At 39.6% G+C, this 20,081-nt stretch overlaps 1 protein-coding gene across 1 annotated transcript in view; it reads right to left on the reverse strand.

The window, feature by feature from the left end:
• Positions 1-2,905: 2,905 nt before the first annotated feature.
• chst12a (carbohydrate (chondroitin 4) sulfotransferase 12a) overlaps positions 2,906-20,081 on the reverse strand; it is a 23,980-nt gene continuing 6,804 nt past the window's right edge. Inside the window, exon 2 of the mRNA XM_043711113.1 lies at positions 2,906-6,087. Coding sequence (XP_043567048.1) covers positions 4,718-6,022 — 1,305 coding nt within the window. The 5' untranslated portion in view covers positions 6,023-6,087 and the 3' untranslated portion in view covers positions 2,906-4,717. The remainder of the gene's footprint in view (positions 6,088-20,081) is intronic.

Here is a 20,081-nt window from a genome sequence, read left to right on the forward strand (position 1 = left end):
GGCATGGCATTCATCCACAAACTCCATCAACAAACACATCGACCTGGACCCAATATACCAACCACTACAGTGGACAGCTGAAACTGAAAACCGGAAGCGGCAGGGACAGACCACTATAAACACCAGAGGAAACATCAAAGAAGCGCTTCGTAGGAGGCTCCCAAGCACTGATGATGTCGCCTAGCCAGGCAACAAAAACTTCCAGCTCGGCGAACAGAACCACAACAACGAGCACCCCAGCTACAAATCTTCGCACAAACTTTGAAGAACCATTATCTGAGGTAAACGGAAAGGACATTATTTTTTAGTGGGTGGCACAGTGGTTAGCACTGCTGCCTCACTGCGGCAGAGACCCAGGTTCAATTCCCGCCTCAGGCGACTCTCTGTGTGGAGTTTGCACATTTTCTCCGGGTGCTCCGGTTTCTTCCCACAATCCAAAAATGTGCAGGTTAGGTGAATTAGGCATGCTAAATTGCCCGTAGTGTTAGGTGAAGGGGTAAATGTAGGGGAATGGCTTACGCTTCGGCGGGTCAATGTGGACTTATTGGGCTGAAGGGCCTATTTCCACACTCGTAAGTAATCTAATCTAATCTGATGTAAAAGGCTTCTGGCTGTATAAAGGTTCTTCAGTACTAATCATTCCTGCCTCAGCATTCAAGTTCAAGAACTAAATTTTCTCCATTCAAGCTTTTTTAGAATAATATTCAAATTCTGAAGTTAGCACCATCGACTAATAGCTATATAAATATCACTTCAAAGTCAAGAAAACAGCCAATGCCATCCCCTTGCAAATTATCAGATGGTGAGACACACCCCTGTGTAAAATAGATTTAAACTCTTGAGAACTGACTCTAATGGCTTAGTTTATATGCAATTTTTCTGGCTGTGTTTTTGAATCATAAGTGTACTTCTCTCACTTCTGATAAAATAATCTATTAATTTTCATCACATGGCCTATTAGGATATGGAGATGGCAAAATTTCCATTCATGTCTCCAATGCTATCTGCCTGGCTTAGCGTTAATCTTCTTAGCTCAGTCAAAATGTGATAGGAATAGTAATAGGTTATGCAGCTTGTTGAGTCTGGTCCATCATTTAATACAATCATGGCCGGTCAAACACCCGAATGTCCTATACTGACCCCAATCTCATAATCGTTATGTCACTGGTAATCAAGAAATGATCAATCTTTACTTCCCAAATACACCCAAAACCTGAGCTTCACACACTCTGGGGTAGTAAATTCCAAAGGTTCACAACTTGCTGTGAAAGATTTTTCATCTTATTTTTATGTTGCACCCCCTTATTTGAGACTAACCAATCAGGGAAACATCATACCCCAACTGGTTAGCTCTGCTGCCTCACAGCGCCAGGGACCTGGGTTCGATTCCACCCTCAGGTGACTGTCCATGTGAAGTTTGCACATTCGCCCATAGCTGCATGGGTTTCCTCTGGGTGCCCTGGCTTCCTTCCACAGTCTCGAAACATGCAGGCTAGGTGGATTAGCCATCGTAAATCCAGACATTATGTGGATTGAAGGTGGGGGTCTGAGAGTCTGGGCAGGATGCTTTTTGGAGGGTTGGTGAAGACTCAATGAGCTGAAATGCCTCTTCCTGCACTGTAGGGATTCTATGATGCCCTGTCCATCCCATTAAGCATCTTGTTGGTTTCAATGACATTACTTGTTACTCTTTGAAACTTTAGAGGATACAGATCACTTTGCCCAATCACTCTTCATAGGTGAGTTCTGCCATCCTTGGAAAAAGTCTCGTGAACTTTTGTTGCACCGCCAAGTGGCAAAGTCCTTCTGAGGTAATGAAACCAAACTGCACACAGAACTCCATTAATGGTCTATTAAGCTTACAACTGAAGCAAGACTTCACTACTCCTCCATTCAAATCCTCTTGCAATAAAGGCTAACAGTTCACTTCTGAAGAAGTTATATCAGACTAGAAATGCTAAGTTTTTAAAGTCTCTCCACAGATTCTGCCAGACCTGCTGAATTTCTCTAATATTTTCTGTATCTTCAGTATTTTACAGTATTAATTCACTGCCACTTTTCTTCCATGTAAATCCATCTTGAAGTTCTAATTCTTCTTTCCAAAAGGATTTATGCTAATCTTTGAGTATCCCTCCTGGTATTTGATAAAGTGTTTGCCAAAACTTGCTTCCACAGGCACATCTCCCTTAGTGACTGTCACTGGTTTCACCTTAAACTGCATGGGAAAGTAAAAGCAATTCTGAAGAAGAGTCATATTCAACTTTAAACATTTGTTACTCTCTCTACAGGTGTTGTCAGATTTTTTTCATTCCTTTAAAATTTTCTGTTTGTTTATCATTCCATTATCCTTCCTAATTATTTGCTGCACCTTCACGTTAACCTTCAGGGACTTATTAGCAAGGATCCCCAGGTCCCTTTGCACACTCTTCAATCTCTCACCATTTAAGAAATTCTCTGCACATCTGTTCCTCCCATCAAATTGGATAATTTCACATTTTTGTACTGTACATTCCATCTACCACGTTCTTGATTATTCACCAAGTCTGTCAAAATTCTCCAGAAGCCATTTTATATTGCTTTCAGTACTCACAACCCTGCTTAGAATTACATCGTCTGAAAATATGGAAAAATTACATTTGGTTCCCACGTCCAAATCATTTATATTTATCGTGAACAGCTGGGACTTTTCTGATAGGCTCATACTCTAGCATTGGACTTCAACAGATAATCTAAACTGAGGAATTGCCACTTTGCCAGAGGAACACCCTTTAGGTTGGACATTAATTGATTCAAGCAGGCGGTCTAATTCAATCATTCATTCATTACTGTAGTGCTGTTTCTTAGATGTTGTAGAGTGTGTTTTGCCTACAAAAGAACAGTACTACACTTCATAGACTGTGAGGTGTTCTGTACATAGCCATAAGTTTTGCTTTAATTTGATTTTTAAAAAGTTAAAGCATAAACACTGTAACATGTTGCATACATAAAGTTTCAGACCACGAGAGATGGTGTTTTGCTGACAGAAGCTGTCTTTTTGCAATGAACCCAAATAAGGAGTGTTTGCAGAAAGTCTGAATTTTAATGCGTGCATTCTGGAAGAGTTCCACTGATTTAATGGCAGCTGCTGCTTCAAGGCCAGCAACAATTTTCTCACAGATGAACATTTCTAATTTTCTCCAGTCAGCTCCAAAAAGTTGGTCAATCCCTCATTTAAATTAAAGCAGCCATTAGGCAATTACTTACAGAGAAACAAAGATTCAAAATATCAGATTTTCATGAGGCAAAAATTATTCTCATTTAAGATATTTTCTAAAATAAGAGGACTTTGTTTTGAAAAATGGCAAGTTAATTATTTAGTACAGAAAATAATCCCTTAGTTTTCCTTTTATCTATAACTATTCACTCTTAGGCTATACAAACATCAAAATGTGCAAAAGTCCCTAAAATTAACAAACAAGATACTTTCTTAACTCAACAAAATCTATTGCTTTATCCCATAAATGTATAAAATATATATTTGTATAATACTTACCAATAGTCAAATATTTCCATGTGACTTTATTAACTAGGGTCAGTAGCTCAATTTACTAACTGAAATTTGACACTTCCTGAAATTATGTGCAAAACTTATTTACTGCATTAAGGGAATTCAAGGCACACAACTTTGTTTTTACATTATTCCAATCATAATGGTTACAGACAGCATTGCTTGTAGCCTATATGCTCAATAACATTAGGATGGGCAATAAATGCTGGCCTAGCCAATGACTTCCCCATTCCATGAGTTAACTTTTAAAAATGTAAAGTTAAAATGAGCTTGTAATAATACTACAGTTTTGTTTAAAACTAACCCAATATTGCACTCTAACAGTCTGCTCAGAGGGATGTTTTAATTCAAGTAAGAATTCTTCACTGCCTTAATTTTTCTGTGAACGATTCCTTTCAAGTTACTATAACAAACTGAATTATGAAGGTCAGAAGATGCTTGCAGTCTAGGCTACTTTTGCTTTAACAAGAAAAAAATCCAGGTGATGGTCCAAGACTTCTTGTGTGGGATGCCTTCATGATTGCAGAGGTTGTAAAGAAAAGCAAGGTACATCACGTTAATAGGTATTATAATCCTGGACTATTCACATCAAGAAATTTGAGAGGAAGAATGAATTATCCTTAAAACTCAATATCACAGAATTAGCAGGGATTCATAAAGGCAAGCACTTACCACACCAACAGGTCTGGTGCTTATTCCAATAAGCTATGCTATACAGTTTCAACTTCAGAGAACAGAAGTAAAATTGCTCTTGATTTTTCACTGGTTGCTTAAAGAGTTATCAACATTCAATCATTTCAAATATCATAATTACAGCATAGTAAAGAACATCTCATTGATAAATGCCAGTGATTATATTCCACTGTTTATCAGCTTAGCAGTTACCAATCTTGATTTTCAGCAGGTTATCAAATCTATCCATTGGCAAGGCAACCTGCTTAAAGTCCTTTACTGGCCAAAATGAAAATAATTACTTTTGTGGTTTGGCTGCATGTTGAGAGTGAAGAGGAATTTCACGTATCATAAATGGAAGCAATGCAATGCAAAATTGAGACATCCACACGAAAACTTCCATTATATTTCTGGCAAGGCAAAGCCTATCCAGGAGCTGCATATGAGGAATTCACTGCACATGTTTCTTTAAAACAGACTTTTAGTGCATTTTTAACATCAGTCAAATAACAAGTTTGTTGGCTTAGGATAGCCGAAGATAACAAAATCAGGCATATATAATTCGTAAAGCTGTTTTCTCCAAGCTACTGGAATTTTTGAAAACCAGTCATTTTCCCAGCTCTTTACTGTCCGGTTCCGTAAACTTTGCGGAAACTGAACAAGCTTTTCTACATTGAGCAACTTCAGTAGGAAATTAGCATCCTCATCCAAACTTTCAAGTTTTCCAATAAAGTCATAATTTATTTGGCATGGGTGACAAAGCCTGTATACCTGCCGCCAGTGTTCATTAAATGGCATATTCTTCTCTGTGTGAGGGTCCAACAAATACTGAATAAAGTTGACAAAGCTGGGCTTGATTCCTGCAGAGAAAGCCTCATTGACAGTTGATGGCGGGTCAGAACAATTTGCATACAGTTGGAGCATTGGGATTGCAAAACGATTATAAAAATCCTCATTCTTAATTTCAAACTTGCTGCGGAATGCTGAGATTAATCTGACAAAAGGATCACGAACAAAGAGAAACTTGGTGTACTTTTTCAGCTTGATCCTCATGAGGTGTTTTGAGAATTTGCCATAACGCTTCCAGAACTTGTTGAAGGTGAAATGGCTGGTTGAGTTATGCACTAAATCCCTGGGGATCTCAAGTGGATCACGGTATGCAGTGCCTTGCTTCAAAATACTGCCACTTAATAAAATCATAATCCGCTTCCAATTAGTGCAGGCCACTTTGGGAACATAACAGTAAATAATGCCATGCTGGTCATCCACAATAAGATGGTCCAATTCTTTATTTGGAATATCTTCAAAATTCCTATTTTTCCCTGAGAACATGATACTGGAGTCTGCACACACATCTTTAATATTTTGTTTCCTCTCATTTTGTATCCTTTCTAACTCAGTCTTTGTTTGGGCAGAATTGATTCCCAAGTCAAAGCCTGGGAGTTTCTCAGGGTTAGGTTCAGATACTGCATTGAAAGTTTCTTCCATCTCAGGAGAATCTCCTTCCTGTAGGTATCCTTTTGTGCTTTCAACCAACATAAAGTCAAGATCATCCTGAATAATGTCAGGTTCAGAACTGGGTTTTCTTTCTTCTACTGCCTTTTTGGAATTCAGCTGGTTATGGTTTAAGTTTGTCATTAGAGGGAGATGTGTGACCTGAATTTTCGAAATAGTCGTATGCAAGTGAAAATGGGCTGTCCCAACATCATCCCAATAAAAAATTATCAATAGAATCATGAACACAGAAGCCATGATGCCACAAATCTGGAAGATCCGAGAATTACTCATTTTGAGTAAGTGCATACCTGCCCTGTCTCTGAGTGTCCACTGTGCTCATCTACAAAGAATCATCTTGAAGCAAGTGGACTCTGTAACAAAACAAAAAGATTTCAAAATAAGTTATTCATAATTGGCTCCATATAAGAATGTTAACAGGGGTGCTTAACCAAACTGTTTTTTCTGGATTAAAATAGTGGAATACAATCACAAAAAAATTTGGCATTTTGATTCCACCTGACACAAATTATAGTAAGATGTATTTAAAATCTGGTCTGTGTCAACCTCAATAATATTTTGTTAAAAGGTAGATAATGTACTTATCAGTAATCCCAATTTATATTCAATCCACTGTTTATACAAGTGAATTATTAAGTTATAATATTTTATTGTACATTAACAATACTGAAAACGCAAAGCAGATAGCAATGCAGTACAATAGCCAGATTAATCCAAAGGCATGAACTAACAATCCAAAATTAAAGTTCAAATCCCACTGTGGTTGTTTAGGCATTCAAATTCTAAAATATCTAGAAGATAAATGCAAAACTGATACCAGTAAAAGTGACTACAAAGTGGCTGAGTTGCTCGGAAACTTCCAACAGCTTCACTAATGTATTTGAGAGGTCTATGCTTCTTAAAACTGGACTAAAATGAGAAAGAACTGTTTAAAACCAAGGATTTAAAAGGATGGCTACTTGCTTCAAAAGCAAGGTTTTTGATACCTTTTGTGAACTCACTGACTGTTTTGTGGACCAGGGACTAATTATCACTGGCAAAGGTCCTCTGCCTGCCAACATGGTGATTTTTTTTTTAATTGTTTCATGGAATGTGAGTATCACTGGCTAGGCCAGCATTTATTAACCACCTCTAGTTGCTTGAGGTGGTGGTGAAATGCCTATTGAACTGCTGAAATCCATATGGCATAGGTAGATATAATACTTTAGGAAGTGAGTTCCAGATTTTGGTCCAGCAAAGTTGAATGAATGGCAGTATATTTCCAAGTCAGGAAGATGCGTGGCTTGGAGACGAACCTGCATGTGGTGGTATTCCTATGTACAGGGTATATGTTGAAAATGCATTTGTTCTTCAAGATAGAAATGGTCATGGGTTTGGAAGGTGCTGTTTTTGTTTACTTCAGCAGTGCATCTTCGAGATTGGTACACACCGCTACTACAAAGCGTCAGTGTTGGAATCAATCGATGTGGTACCTATCAAGCAGACTCTGATATCCTGGATAGCGTCAAGCTTCTTGAGTTGAAAAGTGTGGCACTGGAAAAGCACAGCAGTCAGGCAGCATCCAAGGAGCAGGAAAATCAATGTTTCGGGCGTCAGCCTTCATCCTTCAAACTTCTTGAGTGTTGATAGAGCTGTATTCATTAAGGCAAGTAGGGAGTATTCTATCATACTGCTAACTTGTGCCTGGTAGATTCCTGAAGAAGGGCTCATGCCCGAAACGTCGATTCTCCTGCTCCTTGGATGCTGCCTGACCTGCTGCGCTCTTCCAGCAACATATTTTCAGCTCTGATCTCCAGCATCTGCCGTCCTCACCTTCTCCTTGTAGATGATGGACAGGTTTTAGGGAGTTGGGGGGTGAGTTACTTACTGTAATAGCCCTAGCCTCTGGCCTGCTTTTGTAGCCACTATAATTATGTGATTAGTCCAGTTCAGTTTCTGATCAATGGCAATCTCCCAGGATATTGACAGTGGAGTCTATTCATTGAATGTTAAGGGGTAATCTCTTGTTGGAGATGGTTATTGCCTGGCATTTGCATGACGCAAGTGTTATCTGTCACTTTTCAGCACAAGCCTGGATATTGTCCAGGTCTTGCTGCATGTTGGCATGGACTGCTTTAGTATCTGAACAGTCATGAATGGTGCTTGGCATTTTGCGATCATCAGTGAACAAATCTACTTCTGACCTTATGCTGGATAGAAGTTTATTGGTGAAACAACTGTAGATAGTTAAGCCTAGAATACTCTCCTGAGGAATTCCTGCAGATATATCCTGGAAATGAGATGACTGACCTTCAACAACCACGACCATCTTCCTTTGTATCAAATTTGACTCCAACTAGTGGAGGTTGTCAGTCAGCTGAACTATGAACTACAAATAGGCTAGTCAGAAATGAAGAGAAACCAACAAGTAGGCAGCAATCAAAAGATGCTTGACAGTTCCCTGAAGTAAGTACTCTAAGTCTGAAGAATACCAGTTAATCTATTGGTGATTTCTACAAGTCAAATTTCGTACTTTTTTTGGGGTGAATTTTTAAATATTAATGTTGAATTAATAGGAACAAATCCTTGAGACGATGTCAATCTGGTTGAAAATTTGAATAATTTAAACTTTGCAATTTTTCCAACAATAAAAGGAGAAAAATAGAAAACCTGGCTTGTGTCCAGCTAAGGAAGTCACTACTTTTAAATGCTGTGATCTTTGTATTTTTCCTCAATATGGCACACTAATTTAACAAAACTTGGGAAATAAATAGTGATGTCTGGAAAAACAGTTCATTTTAGAGAAGAGGTGGTATTGAAGGTCTTAAAACACAAAGCTAGATAAATTACCAAGACATGATCAGGTGTTTCGTTGAACTTTGCAGGAAGTTAGAGAAGAGATTAATACAAAGGTGAGGTGTAGGAAGACTGGCGGTTGGCTAATGTGGTGCCATTATTTTAGAAAAGATGCAAGGAAAAGCCAGGAAACTATAGACCGGGGAGCTTTACATTAGTGATGGGTAAGTTGTTGGAAGGGACAAGATTTACATGCATTTGGGGAAAGACAAGAACTGATTAGGGATTGTCAGGATGGCTTTGTGCATGTGTCACACAAACTTGATTGCACTTTTGAAGAAGTGACAAAGATGACTGATGAAAGCAGGGCAGTACACATTTTTGATATGGACTTCAGCGAAGCCTTCGACAAGGTTCCGCATTGTAGACCGGTTAGTAAGGTGGGTTCACATGTGATCCAAGGGAGCTAACCAATCAGATACAAAATTGGCTCGAAGGTGGGAGATAGAGGGCCGTAGTGGAGGGTTACTTTTCAGACTGGAGGCGTGTGGACAATGGTGTGCCACAAGGATCAGTGCTAGGTCCATTGCTTTTCATCATTTATATAAAAATGATTTCAATATGAACATAGGAGGTATGGTTAGTAAGTTTGCAAATTATACCAAAGTAGTTGGTGTAGAGGACAATGAAGAGCATTATGTCAAGTTCCTATATGGGACCTTGATCAGATGGGTCATTAGACTGAGGAGTGACAGATGGAGTTTAATTTAGATAAATATGAGGCATTGAATTTTGGTAAGGCAAATCAAGGTAGGACTTATACAGTTAATGGAAGGGCCCTAGACAGTGTTCTAAGCAAAGAGACCGAGGGGTGCAAGTTCTTAGTTCCTTGCAAGTGGATTCACAGGTAGACAGAGTGGTGAAGAAAGTGCTTGGCATGCTTGCCTTTATTCACCAGAATATTGACTACAGGAGTTGGGATGTCATGTTGCAATTTTATAGGACATTGGTGAGGCCACTATTAGAATACTGCATTCAGTTCCAGTCGTTCTTCTATAGGAAGGATGTTGTTAAACTCAAGAGGATGCAGAACAGATTTACAAGGATATTGCCAGGATTGGAGGGTTTGAGTTAATGGGAAAGACTGAATAGGCTAGGCTTTTTTTCCTGGAGTGTTAAGAGATTGGAGGGTGATATTATAGAGGTTTACAAAATCATGACAGGCATGGATAGGGTCTTTTTCCTAGGGTGGAGGAATCCAAAACTAGAGGACAAGGGTTTGAGGTGAGAGAGGAAAGATTTAAAAAAGAACCTGAGGGATAATGTTTTCATGCAGAGTGCGGTGCATGTACAAAATGAGCTGCCAGAAGAAGTTGTAGAGAAAGGTATAATGACAACATTTGAAAGTCATCTGGACGGGTATATGAATAGGAAGAGTTTAGACGGGTATGAGCCAAATTCTGTCAAATGGGGTTAGGTCAATTTGGAATGTCTGGCTGGTGTAGATGAGTTGGACCGAACGGTCTATTTTCATGCTGTTTGACTCTAAGTTAGACTTACTTAAGTAAGTAGTGTGCTTAGTTACAATTTCTTTTAGTTACAACTTAAAAAAAAACAGATCTTTTGTACTTTTGATTGAGTGTTACATTTTCGGATTATTTTTCTATAAGTTATTCAATGTGCTCTTTCATCATTTGTGAAAGAGAGATCCCAGAAAAATTGAGCCAACTGCAGGCTTCATCACTTTGAGGGTCTCCAATATATTGTTTCATCAACTGTTATCCAGCATAATCACCTACACTCGTTTTTGTCATGTTTCATAGATACCTGGAAAAGGATTTTGGAACAGGAAGGTCACTTTAGGGTTGAAATTATGAATTAAGAGTATACCGTATAACCCCTTGAGCTTTCTCGCATTCAATAAAATTTAATTGGATTGTGGTCTCAATTCCACTTCAATGTCTGCTCTATGAGGTGATGGCAATGTGGTATGGACTAGTATTCCAGAATCCCAAGTTAATGCATTGAAGACATGGGTTCAAATCCCACCAAGGCAGATTGACTTGAAATCAATAAGCATCTGTATTAAAAAGCTAGCCTACAGGCAAACTATGTAACCATTGCCGAATGTCATAAAAACCCACCTGGTTCACTTACGGTCTTTAGAGAAGGAAATCTGCCTTCCTTACGTGTGCTGGTCCACGCGACTCAAGACCTATAACAATGTGCCTGACTCTTAGCGGCGTTTAGGGATGGGGGATAAATGCTGACCCAGCCAACAATGCCCTCATCTCATGAATGAAAAATAAAAAACTTCTTTGTAGATGAAAAATTGCTCTAACTCAACTATATTCAATACCCTAGGCAAAAGTGATGTCTGCAGATGCCGGAAATCAGAGGCTAGATTTGAGTGGTGCTAGAAAAGCACAGCAGGTCAGGCAGCATTCGAGAAGCATGAAAATCGACGTTTCGGGCAAAAGCCCTTCATATTCAATACCCTGTTGGGTAAACAATGCAACTGATTAAACATTCCCTTGAGAGGAAAAATTCCTCCTCATCTCCAATCCTTATTCTGAAACTGTGCCCCTTGTTATAGACAACCCTGCCAGGAGAAATATTCCCTTAGCATCGACCTTGCCAAGCTCCCTCAGATTCCTTTATGCTAAAGTCACTCCTCATTCTAAAAACTCCGATTTAGTATAAATTCAATTTGCTCAACTATTACTGAAAGGCCATCCTTCATCCTGAGTAATTAACCCTGTGAACCTTCTCAATAACGGGTTCCAGTGCAAATATCTCCTTCCTTTAAACAGGAGATCAAAATTGTATACAATATTCCATATGTGGTTTCACCAACACCCTGTACAGTTGTAGCAGACTGGTTTACTTCAACACTCCATCACCCTTGAAATAAAGACCAACATCCCAATTCCTAATTACCTCCTGTACCTTCATGCTAACGTTTTGTAATTAACGTATTTGAAATGCAGATCTCTATGTCCTACAGTATTCTGCAGACTCTTTCCATTTGGTGAGTCAACGGTGACTCAATTTAAAGCACTTTTGCCTGAGTAAGAAGGTTACAGTACAGATTCACGTCCAACCTCAGGACTCAGGCACAGAAGTGTAGACTTACATTCTTGTGCAGCATCAAGGGAATGCTGAACCGTTGTTCACAATCATAGAGTCATACAGCATGCAAACAGACTCTTTGGTCCAACCAGTCCATGCCGAACATAATCTCAAATTAAACAAAACTAGTCCCACCTGCCTGCCCCTGGGCCCACATCCCTCCAAATCTTTCCCATTCATGTATTTATCCAAATGTCTTTTAAACATTGTAACAGTACCGACATCCATATTTCACACTTGAACCACCCTCTGTGTAAAAAATAATTGCCCCTCATCTTTTTAAAATCTCTCTCCTCCCATCTTAAAAATGTGCCTCCTAATCTTGAAATTTCCCCATTCTAGGGAAATGACAACTACCATTAGATTAGGTTCCCTACAGTGTGGAAACAGGCCCTTCCGCCCAACAGGTCCACACCAACCCTCCAAAGAGTAATCCACCCAGACCCATTTCACTCTGACTAATGCAACTAACACTATGGGCAATTTAGCATGGCCAATTCACCTGACCTGCATATCTTTGGATTGTGGCAGACACGGGGAGAATGTGCAAACTCCACACAGACAATCGCCCTAGGCTGGAATTGAACCTGGGTCCCCGATGTTGTGAGGTAGCAGTGCCCTATTAATCCTATCCACACGCCTTGTTATTTTATAAACTTCTATAAGGTCACCTGACAACTTCCTAGACTCTAGTGAAACATGTCCCAGCTCATCCAGCCTTTCTTTATAACTCAAATCTTCCATACCCAACAACATGTCTTCTGAACCTTCTCCAGCTTAATAATATACTTTCCAGAACTGGACACAGTATTCCAGAAATGGCTTCACCAATGTCACGCATAATCTCAACATGACTGCCCAACTCCTATACTCAAAGGCAATGAAGGCAAATTCCTTTTTAAGCACCCTGGCTATATATGACTTTGTCTTTCAGATGACACTTAACAAGTGTGCTACTGCAAATAAGTTGGGGAATTGTCTATGGTGTCCCAGCCAATATTTATCCTTCAAAAAAAAAGATTACCCAGCTATTATCTCACCATGTTTGTGTGAGCTGCAAAGCACTGAGGTATCTGGTGGTCATAAATAGTATACTTAAATGCAAGACTTACTTTTTTTAATCTAAGTAACATTCTGATTTTCATTCTCCCTACCACACCTAATGCTTCCTAATAACCACACTTTTTCCCGATAATACTCAATCTGACAAAAGATCACTGGACTTTAAACATTAATGCTGCTCTTCTCTCAGTTGATTTTTCCAGGCCTACCATGTTTTCCACCACTCCATTTTTGTTTCAAACCTTCACACAACCCACTTCATTTATCTAAATTACATTGTACACACACTGCATTTTCCTCACAACTTGCATTCCTACACATTGTAGTAATATCAGTAAATTTGGACAAATACATTTGGTTCATTCACCCAGGTCATTAATAAAGATTCCAATGAGTTGACACCCCATCCGTGATTCCTATGATACTCAACTAGTTAGTTTGCTAATCTCTTTCATTGCTAATATAATGACCCTTGTTACTAATAGCTCTTGTGCTGTAGCCTTTTATGTCTTTTAGCATTGTACTGTATCAGCTGGTCCTCCTTTATCCATCCTACTTTTTCCATCTTCAAAGGTAGTTAATACATTTTTGAAACACTGTTTTCAGTGTGCAGTAGTGTACCACAAGGGATCAGTGCTGGATCAATTATTGTTTATGATATTCTGGATGTAGGTGTGTTCACTGAGCTGGAAGGTTAATTTCCAGATGTTTCGTCACCATACTAGGTAACATCTTCAGTGGGCCTCCGAGTGAAGCACTGCTGATACTCGATGTGTTTGTTGATAGAGTTCCAGTTGGAATGCCATGCTTCTCGGAATTCTCGTGCATGTCTCTGGTTGGCTTGATCTAGGACGGATGCGTTGTCCCAGTCCAAGTGGTGTCCATCCTTATCTGTATGTAATGATACTAGTGAGAAAGGGTCATGTCATTTTGCGGCTAGTTGATGTTCATGTATCCTTGTGGCTAGTTTTCTGCCTGTTTGTCCAATGTAGTGTTTGTTATAGTTCTTGCATGGTATTTTGTAAGAAACCCAAACATATAAATAGAAAGCAGTGTTTCAACTGGATGCCCACTGAAGAGGTTACTTAGTATGGTGATGAAACGTCTGGAAATGAATCTTGCAGCTCAGCGAGCAAACCTTCATCCAGAACCTCAACCTGAGCTATAAATCTTCTCAAAACTTGCTTTATGATATTCAGAAATGATGTAGATAAGAATTGGTGGGGGTGTAAGAAGTTTGTGCATTAATATCTAGGTGGTTGACAGTGTCGAGGAAGATGTTAGGTTAAAGGAGGATAAAAACAAATTGGTCAGATGAGCTGATTAGTGGCATGTGGAATTAAAACCTTGTAAAAGTAAGGTGATGTACTTTGGAAAAAGGAACAAGGAGCACTCAATGAATGTCAGAACACTAGGGGGTTCAGAGAAACTTAGGATCTTTGGGTGTTTGTCCACAGTTCCCTGAAGGTGGCTGCTTAGATTAATAGGGCAGTTGTGAAGACATATGGAATACCTGCTTTTATCAATTGTTGTATAGATTATAAGAGCAGGGAGGTAATGTTGGAGCTGTACAGAACTGTAGTTAGGTTACAGCTAGAGTACTATATGCAGTTCTAGTCACAGTATTACAAGCAGGATGTGATTGGACAAGAGGAAGCGCAAAGGAGATTCACCAAGATGTTGCCTGAGATGGAGCATTTCAGCTATTAAGGAGGGCTGGATAAACTCAAGTTGCTACCTTTGGAGCACAGAAGGTTGATGGGGGATCTGATAGAGGCATATAAGGTTGATGATTAGATTAGATTAGATTCCCTACAGTGTGGAAACAGACCCTTTGGCCCAACAAGTCCACACCGACCCTCCGAAGAGCAACCCACCCAGACCCTGATTAATGCATCTAACACTACGGGCAATTTAGTATGGCTAGTTTACCTAACCTGCACATCTTTGGACTGTGGGAGGGAAACCGGAGCACCCGGAGGAAACCCACGCAGAACGGGAAGAATGTGCAAACTCCACACAGACATCCATGGTGAGTTGGCAAATCGGATACAAAATTGGCTTAGTCAAGAAAGCAAACGGTAGTTGTGAAGGGGTGCCTTTCTAACTCGAGGTCTGTGACCAATAGTGTTCTGCCAGGATCAGTGCTGCACCTCTCTTGTTTGTATAATATATATAAAATGATTTGGATGTAGGTGGCCTGATCAGTTAAGTTTGCAGATGACACTGAAGTGGGAGATGGCACGGGGCAGGGTGACACTAGGCACACAGATCCACAAGATGGCCACTGAACCATAAGTTGGCCACTTGACACACAAGGTAGCCACCAGACCACAATATGGATAGAGAGACAGCAGAGTAAACACAGATACTGCCTGGGGCCACCAGAATGCCAGAACACCTTTGATAGAAATGCTAACAGCTTGATATGGACTCAATACAGAGTGATAATAGGCAAAGCTGCAGTAATCGCCCTTCTCAGGAAGAGCGATTAGCACCCTTTACTACACAATGGACTTCTGTGCAGACATTGAAACTGACAATGTCTGTGCTGAAACTGATTACGGTCGCGCTGAAATTAACAAATGCTGCGCTGGAACTGACAATGACTGCACCAAAACTATTAACAATTCTACAATGTTTATCATAAACAAACCATGTTACAAAGACAATAACCTCATCACTGACCTATTATTACAAAATGTATAAAAGTATCTTGACATGTGCTCCAGCTTGAGAGAAGACTCGCAGCTGACCACTGTGTTGTTGGTGTCTTTCTCTCCCCGGAGCTCGGGTATTTCCTTGTACAATAAACTCTGTCATTAAACTCTGACTCCGAGGCTGGTGACTTTCCCCATAACAACACAAATGTTGATAAGTTTTGGATAGTGAGGAAGGGTGTAAAACGATATCAAGCAGTTAGAAAGTATGGTGGAAAAGTGGCTGAATGGAGTTTAATCCAGACAAGTGTGACATGGTGCATTTTGAGAGATCAAATGCAAGGGGAAAGTAGACAGTAAATTGCAGGGCCCTTGGGAGCACCTTGAGGTCCAAATCCATATCTCAAGGCAATTGGCAACTCAAGTGGACAAGGTAGTAAAGAGGCATAATGCATGCTTGCCCTCATCTGTCAGGCACTAAATGTAAAATTTAGCAAGTCATGTTGCAACTGCATAAATCTTTAGCGAGGCCACATTTGGAGGACTGTGTGCATTTCTAGTCACCACACTATACGAAGGATGTAGAGGCTTTGAAGAAGGTTTACCAAGATCTTGCTCAGATTGGAGTATATTATGTCCAAGGAGTGGTTGGACAGACTTGGATTGTTTTTCTGAGAATGTCAAAATCTGAATGGTGACTTGGTAGAAGTATATAAAATGAGAGGAGTGAATAATCAAAATATTTTCCCAGGGTAGGAATGTTAAACACAAGGTTTCAGGTACCTGAAAATCATTGTCAGGGAAGTGGTAGAAGTAGAGAAGACAGGAATGATTAAGAGGCACTTAGACAGGCAAATGAACAGTGACAGAACATAGGGATGCAGACCATATGTAGGCAGATGGGATTAGTTAAGAATGACATCATGGTTGGCACAGATGTGGTCGGCCAAAGGGCTTATTCCTATGCTGCATCATTCTACGTTCTATGTAATGGACATGTAAAATTAACTCTCATAGCTGGAACAACTACTATAATTTATACAGAAATTAATTAAGGAATTAATTTTTAACATGAACTCACAAGAAAAGTACAAAAGATCCTAAATAAACATTCTCACACTGGATTCCACCTGAATAATGGCAACATTTGCAGACTGTTTTCAGTAAGTATGGATGCATTCAGTTGCCAAATTCAGGAGTGTTTTGTTCACAACAGATGTGTCACATCAGTGGGCCAAATGCACCAAACTATATTCCTTCAACTTAGTCACAATCTGAATATTTGTCCAAACCAAAATAAAAATGAACCTTTGGACATTACATCACACTGCAAATTGTTGCTCTAAAATAATCTTCAAAATACCTACTTCAGTGTTTTCAGAATACTGAGCTACTTTTTAATCTCACAGAAACCAAATATCATGGTTAACTGGAAACTAAAACAACTGCGGATGCTGGAAATCAAAGACAAAAACAGAAATTGCTGGAAAAATTCAGCAGATCTGTGGAGAGAAATCAGAGTTAACATTTCAGAGCCAGTGATCCTTCTTCAGAACAGACCCAAAACGTTAACTCTGATTTCCCCCCAACAGATATTGCCAGACCTATTGAAATTTTCCAGCAATTTCTATTTCTGTTCATGTTAAAACTGCAAAGTCATATCTACATGTACAGAATCAGACATTGAGCAGGGTCTTGTGCATTTGAGACAGGCATCATAGTCTGGGAAGAATGGATAACAACAATGGAAGAGCTAGGAGGAAACAGCAAGGCAATGGGACTCACTTTGGTTGCTCTAGCAAAATATAACAGCATGCACAAAACTGACCAAATGCCATTCCAAGCTGTAAACTACTGTGGCTGGATATATGTGTTAAGGATAAAAGATATCCACGGATAATTAGAGTTTATTCTATTAGCTGTCAGGATTTTGTTTAAATCGCATTACCCGGAACTTTTTTAAAAAAAAATTCTAATCTTTGTTGGAAAATTCAACTTGAAATAACCTCTATTGTTTTGTCTTTTCTTGAGAAAAATTATAATGTATTTTCACACACACAGTAAATCATTGGGATTATAAGTTTTAGGTTGCATTAACTTTTGACGAAAGTAAAAATAAATGCATCCAAGTCATTGACTAGTTGGCAGCCACATGTGGCATTCTAGGATTCTGACAGCATAAATACAGGGTCCAACTGGAGAGAGAAATGAATAATAGCCATCATTCATGAGAAAGAAACCCATTTCTTAAACATAAACATTTGCTGTCCATTGGCAAGAGGTTCATCTTATTCCAGCTGCCTTCGAAATATGTTTAAAACAAAAAACCATGATATACAGGAAAGGGCTTTGAAGTGCGGATCAGGCCCCAAGTTACAACCTAAATTTTGGAGACAAGAATTCTGGGATGACTATGCCTATTGTTGATCTCTGATACATTTTAATTGCATTACTGCCATTTTAATGGACCCTTGTTCTCAGCATCGACACCTCTCCCCCCAAAATTCTTACTAACGGGACAGAACAATTCTCAATTGGATAATGGAAACAGTTCGGGAAATGTTGATCTAGAGAAACAATTAGGCGTTGGAATACTATAATAATCTGGCATAGACAAGCATTTTTGAATTGGTCTCATTTGATATCCCAGCATATGGTGCAAGGTGTGTGTGTGTTTGAGAGAGAGAGAGAGAGAGTGTGAATGTGAATGAGTGTGAGAGTGAGAGAGAGGGGGTGTTGGTAGTTCATACAACTTTTAATTCACTGAACAATTAAACTGCAAAAAATGAACATAATACATGCCAGACCCCATGAATTAGCAGTGGCTATAGAGTAAGTCCAAGTGGCAACAGAATCATTTTAAACTTTAGCTCAATGTAAGTACAGGACATAATACACATATGGGCACTTTGAAGTTTTTATTTATAACTAAGAAGTACTGAAGTAAGGCTTAATCTACTAAGATACCTTGCCAGTGATAAAATGTTCCATGTCAACTTGGTGGAAAGTACAAAAGGGCAAACATATAAACTGAACTCAGGTATTTTATGTTCTTCATCCCTGATCACCTTAGTCTGGCAATGCATTCACATCATAAGAAATGAAAGCAGTAAATGGACAATCTTTTGAGTCTGCAGTACAATTTAATAAAATTGTAGCTGATCTAATTGTGACCTTAACTTCATTGGAACTACCTGCTCCCCGTGATCTATGACTGCCTTGTCCAACACAGCCTTGGTATAGCCAATTACCCAACTTCCCTTACTCTCAGGGAAAGCTAACTCCAAAGACCAATAATCTCAGATTAGAAATTCCTCATATCTTCATCTTAACTGGGGAACTCTAGTTTTCGGTCCTCAATAAGGGAGACCGAGAAGTGGCAGATGAAGTTTAATTTAGATAAATGTGAGGTGTTGCATTTTGACAGGGCAAGATCTATACAGTTAATGGTAAGGTCCTGGGGAGTGTTGCTGAACAAACAGATTTTGGGATGTAGGTTCATAGTTCCTTGAAAATGGAGTTGCAGGTAGACAGGGTGGTGAAGAAGGCGTTCTGTACACTTGCGTTGATTGGTCAGTGCATTGAGTATAGGTTCTGGGAGGTTATGTTGCTGTACAGGAGAATGGCTAGGCCACTTTTGGAATACTGCATTCAATTTTGCTCTCCTTGCATTAGGAGGGAAGTTGTGACATTTGAAAGAGTTCAGAAAAGATTTACAAGGATATTTCCAGGGGTGGAGGGTTTGTGCTAAAGGGACAAGCTGAACAGGCTGGGGCAATGAAGGTTGAGGCAGGGATAGGGTGAATAGCCAAAGCCTTTTCCCATGGGTAGGGGAGCCCAAACCTAGGGGTCATAGGCTTAAGGTGAGAGGGGAAAGATTTGAAAAAGAACCTAAGGGTCAATGTTTTTACACAGAGGGTGGTGAGTATATGAGCTGTGGGAGGTGGTGGTGGAACCTGGAACAATTCCATTTAAAAGGCATCTAGATGCGTATATGAATAGGAAGGGTTTAGAGGGGTATGGGCCAAATGCTGGTAAATGGCACTAAATTAATTTAGGTCATCTCTAGGACTCTATGTTAGATTGGAGGCCAGAAGAGGTTAAATTACAAAAGGATTCATGAAGCAACAGCCAAATAGGATGGTAATGAACATTATAAAGAAATAGACGTTGTGTCCAAATTAGAATGGGAATATAAAAATCATCTCAATGCAACATGAAGGGATAAAGAAACAAGGCCAACCCAGCAAAACAGAAATATGTAGAAAAATATGATCTAAAATTGTTATATTTAGTGTTGAAGCTAGCAGATTGGTCTCGAGTCCAAAGAGAAAATGAGGTCTGCAGATGCTGGAGATCAGAGATGGAAATGTGTTGCTGGAGAAGCGCAGCAGGTCAGGCAGCATCTAGGGAACAGGAGAATCGACATTTCGGGCATTAGCCCTTCTTCAGGAATGAGGAAAGTTTGTCCAGCAGGCTAAGATAAAAGATAGGGAGGAGGGACTTGGGGGAGGGGCGTCGGAAATGGGTGTATAAGGACTTTAGCAAGGTATTTGATATGGTTCCCCATGGTAGGCTCATTTAGAAAGTAATGAGGCATGGGATATAGGGAAACCCGCCTGGTTAGATAATAAATTGGCTGACCCATAGAAGACAGGGTGAGATTAAATGGATAGTTTTCAGCTTGGAGCACGGTGACCAATGGTGTTCTGAAGGGA

The sequence above is a fragment of the Chiloscyllium plagiosum genome, chromosome 21, assembly GCF_004010195.1.
Source record: "Chiloscyllium plagiosum isolate BGI_BamShark_2017 chromosome 21, ASM401019v2, whole genome shotgun sequence".
Taxonomy (NCBI): Eukaryota; Metazoa; Chordata; class Chondrichthyes; order Orectolobiformes; family Hemiscylliidae; genus Chiloscyllium; species Chiloscyllium plagiosum.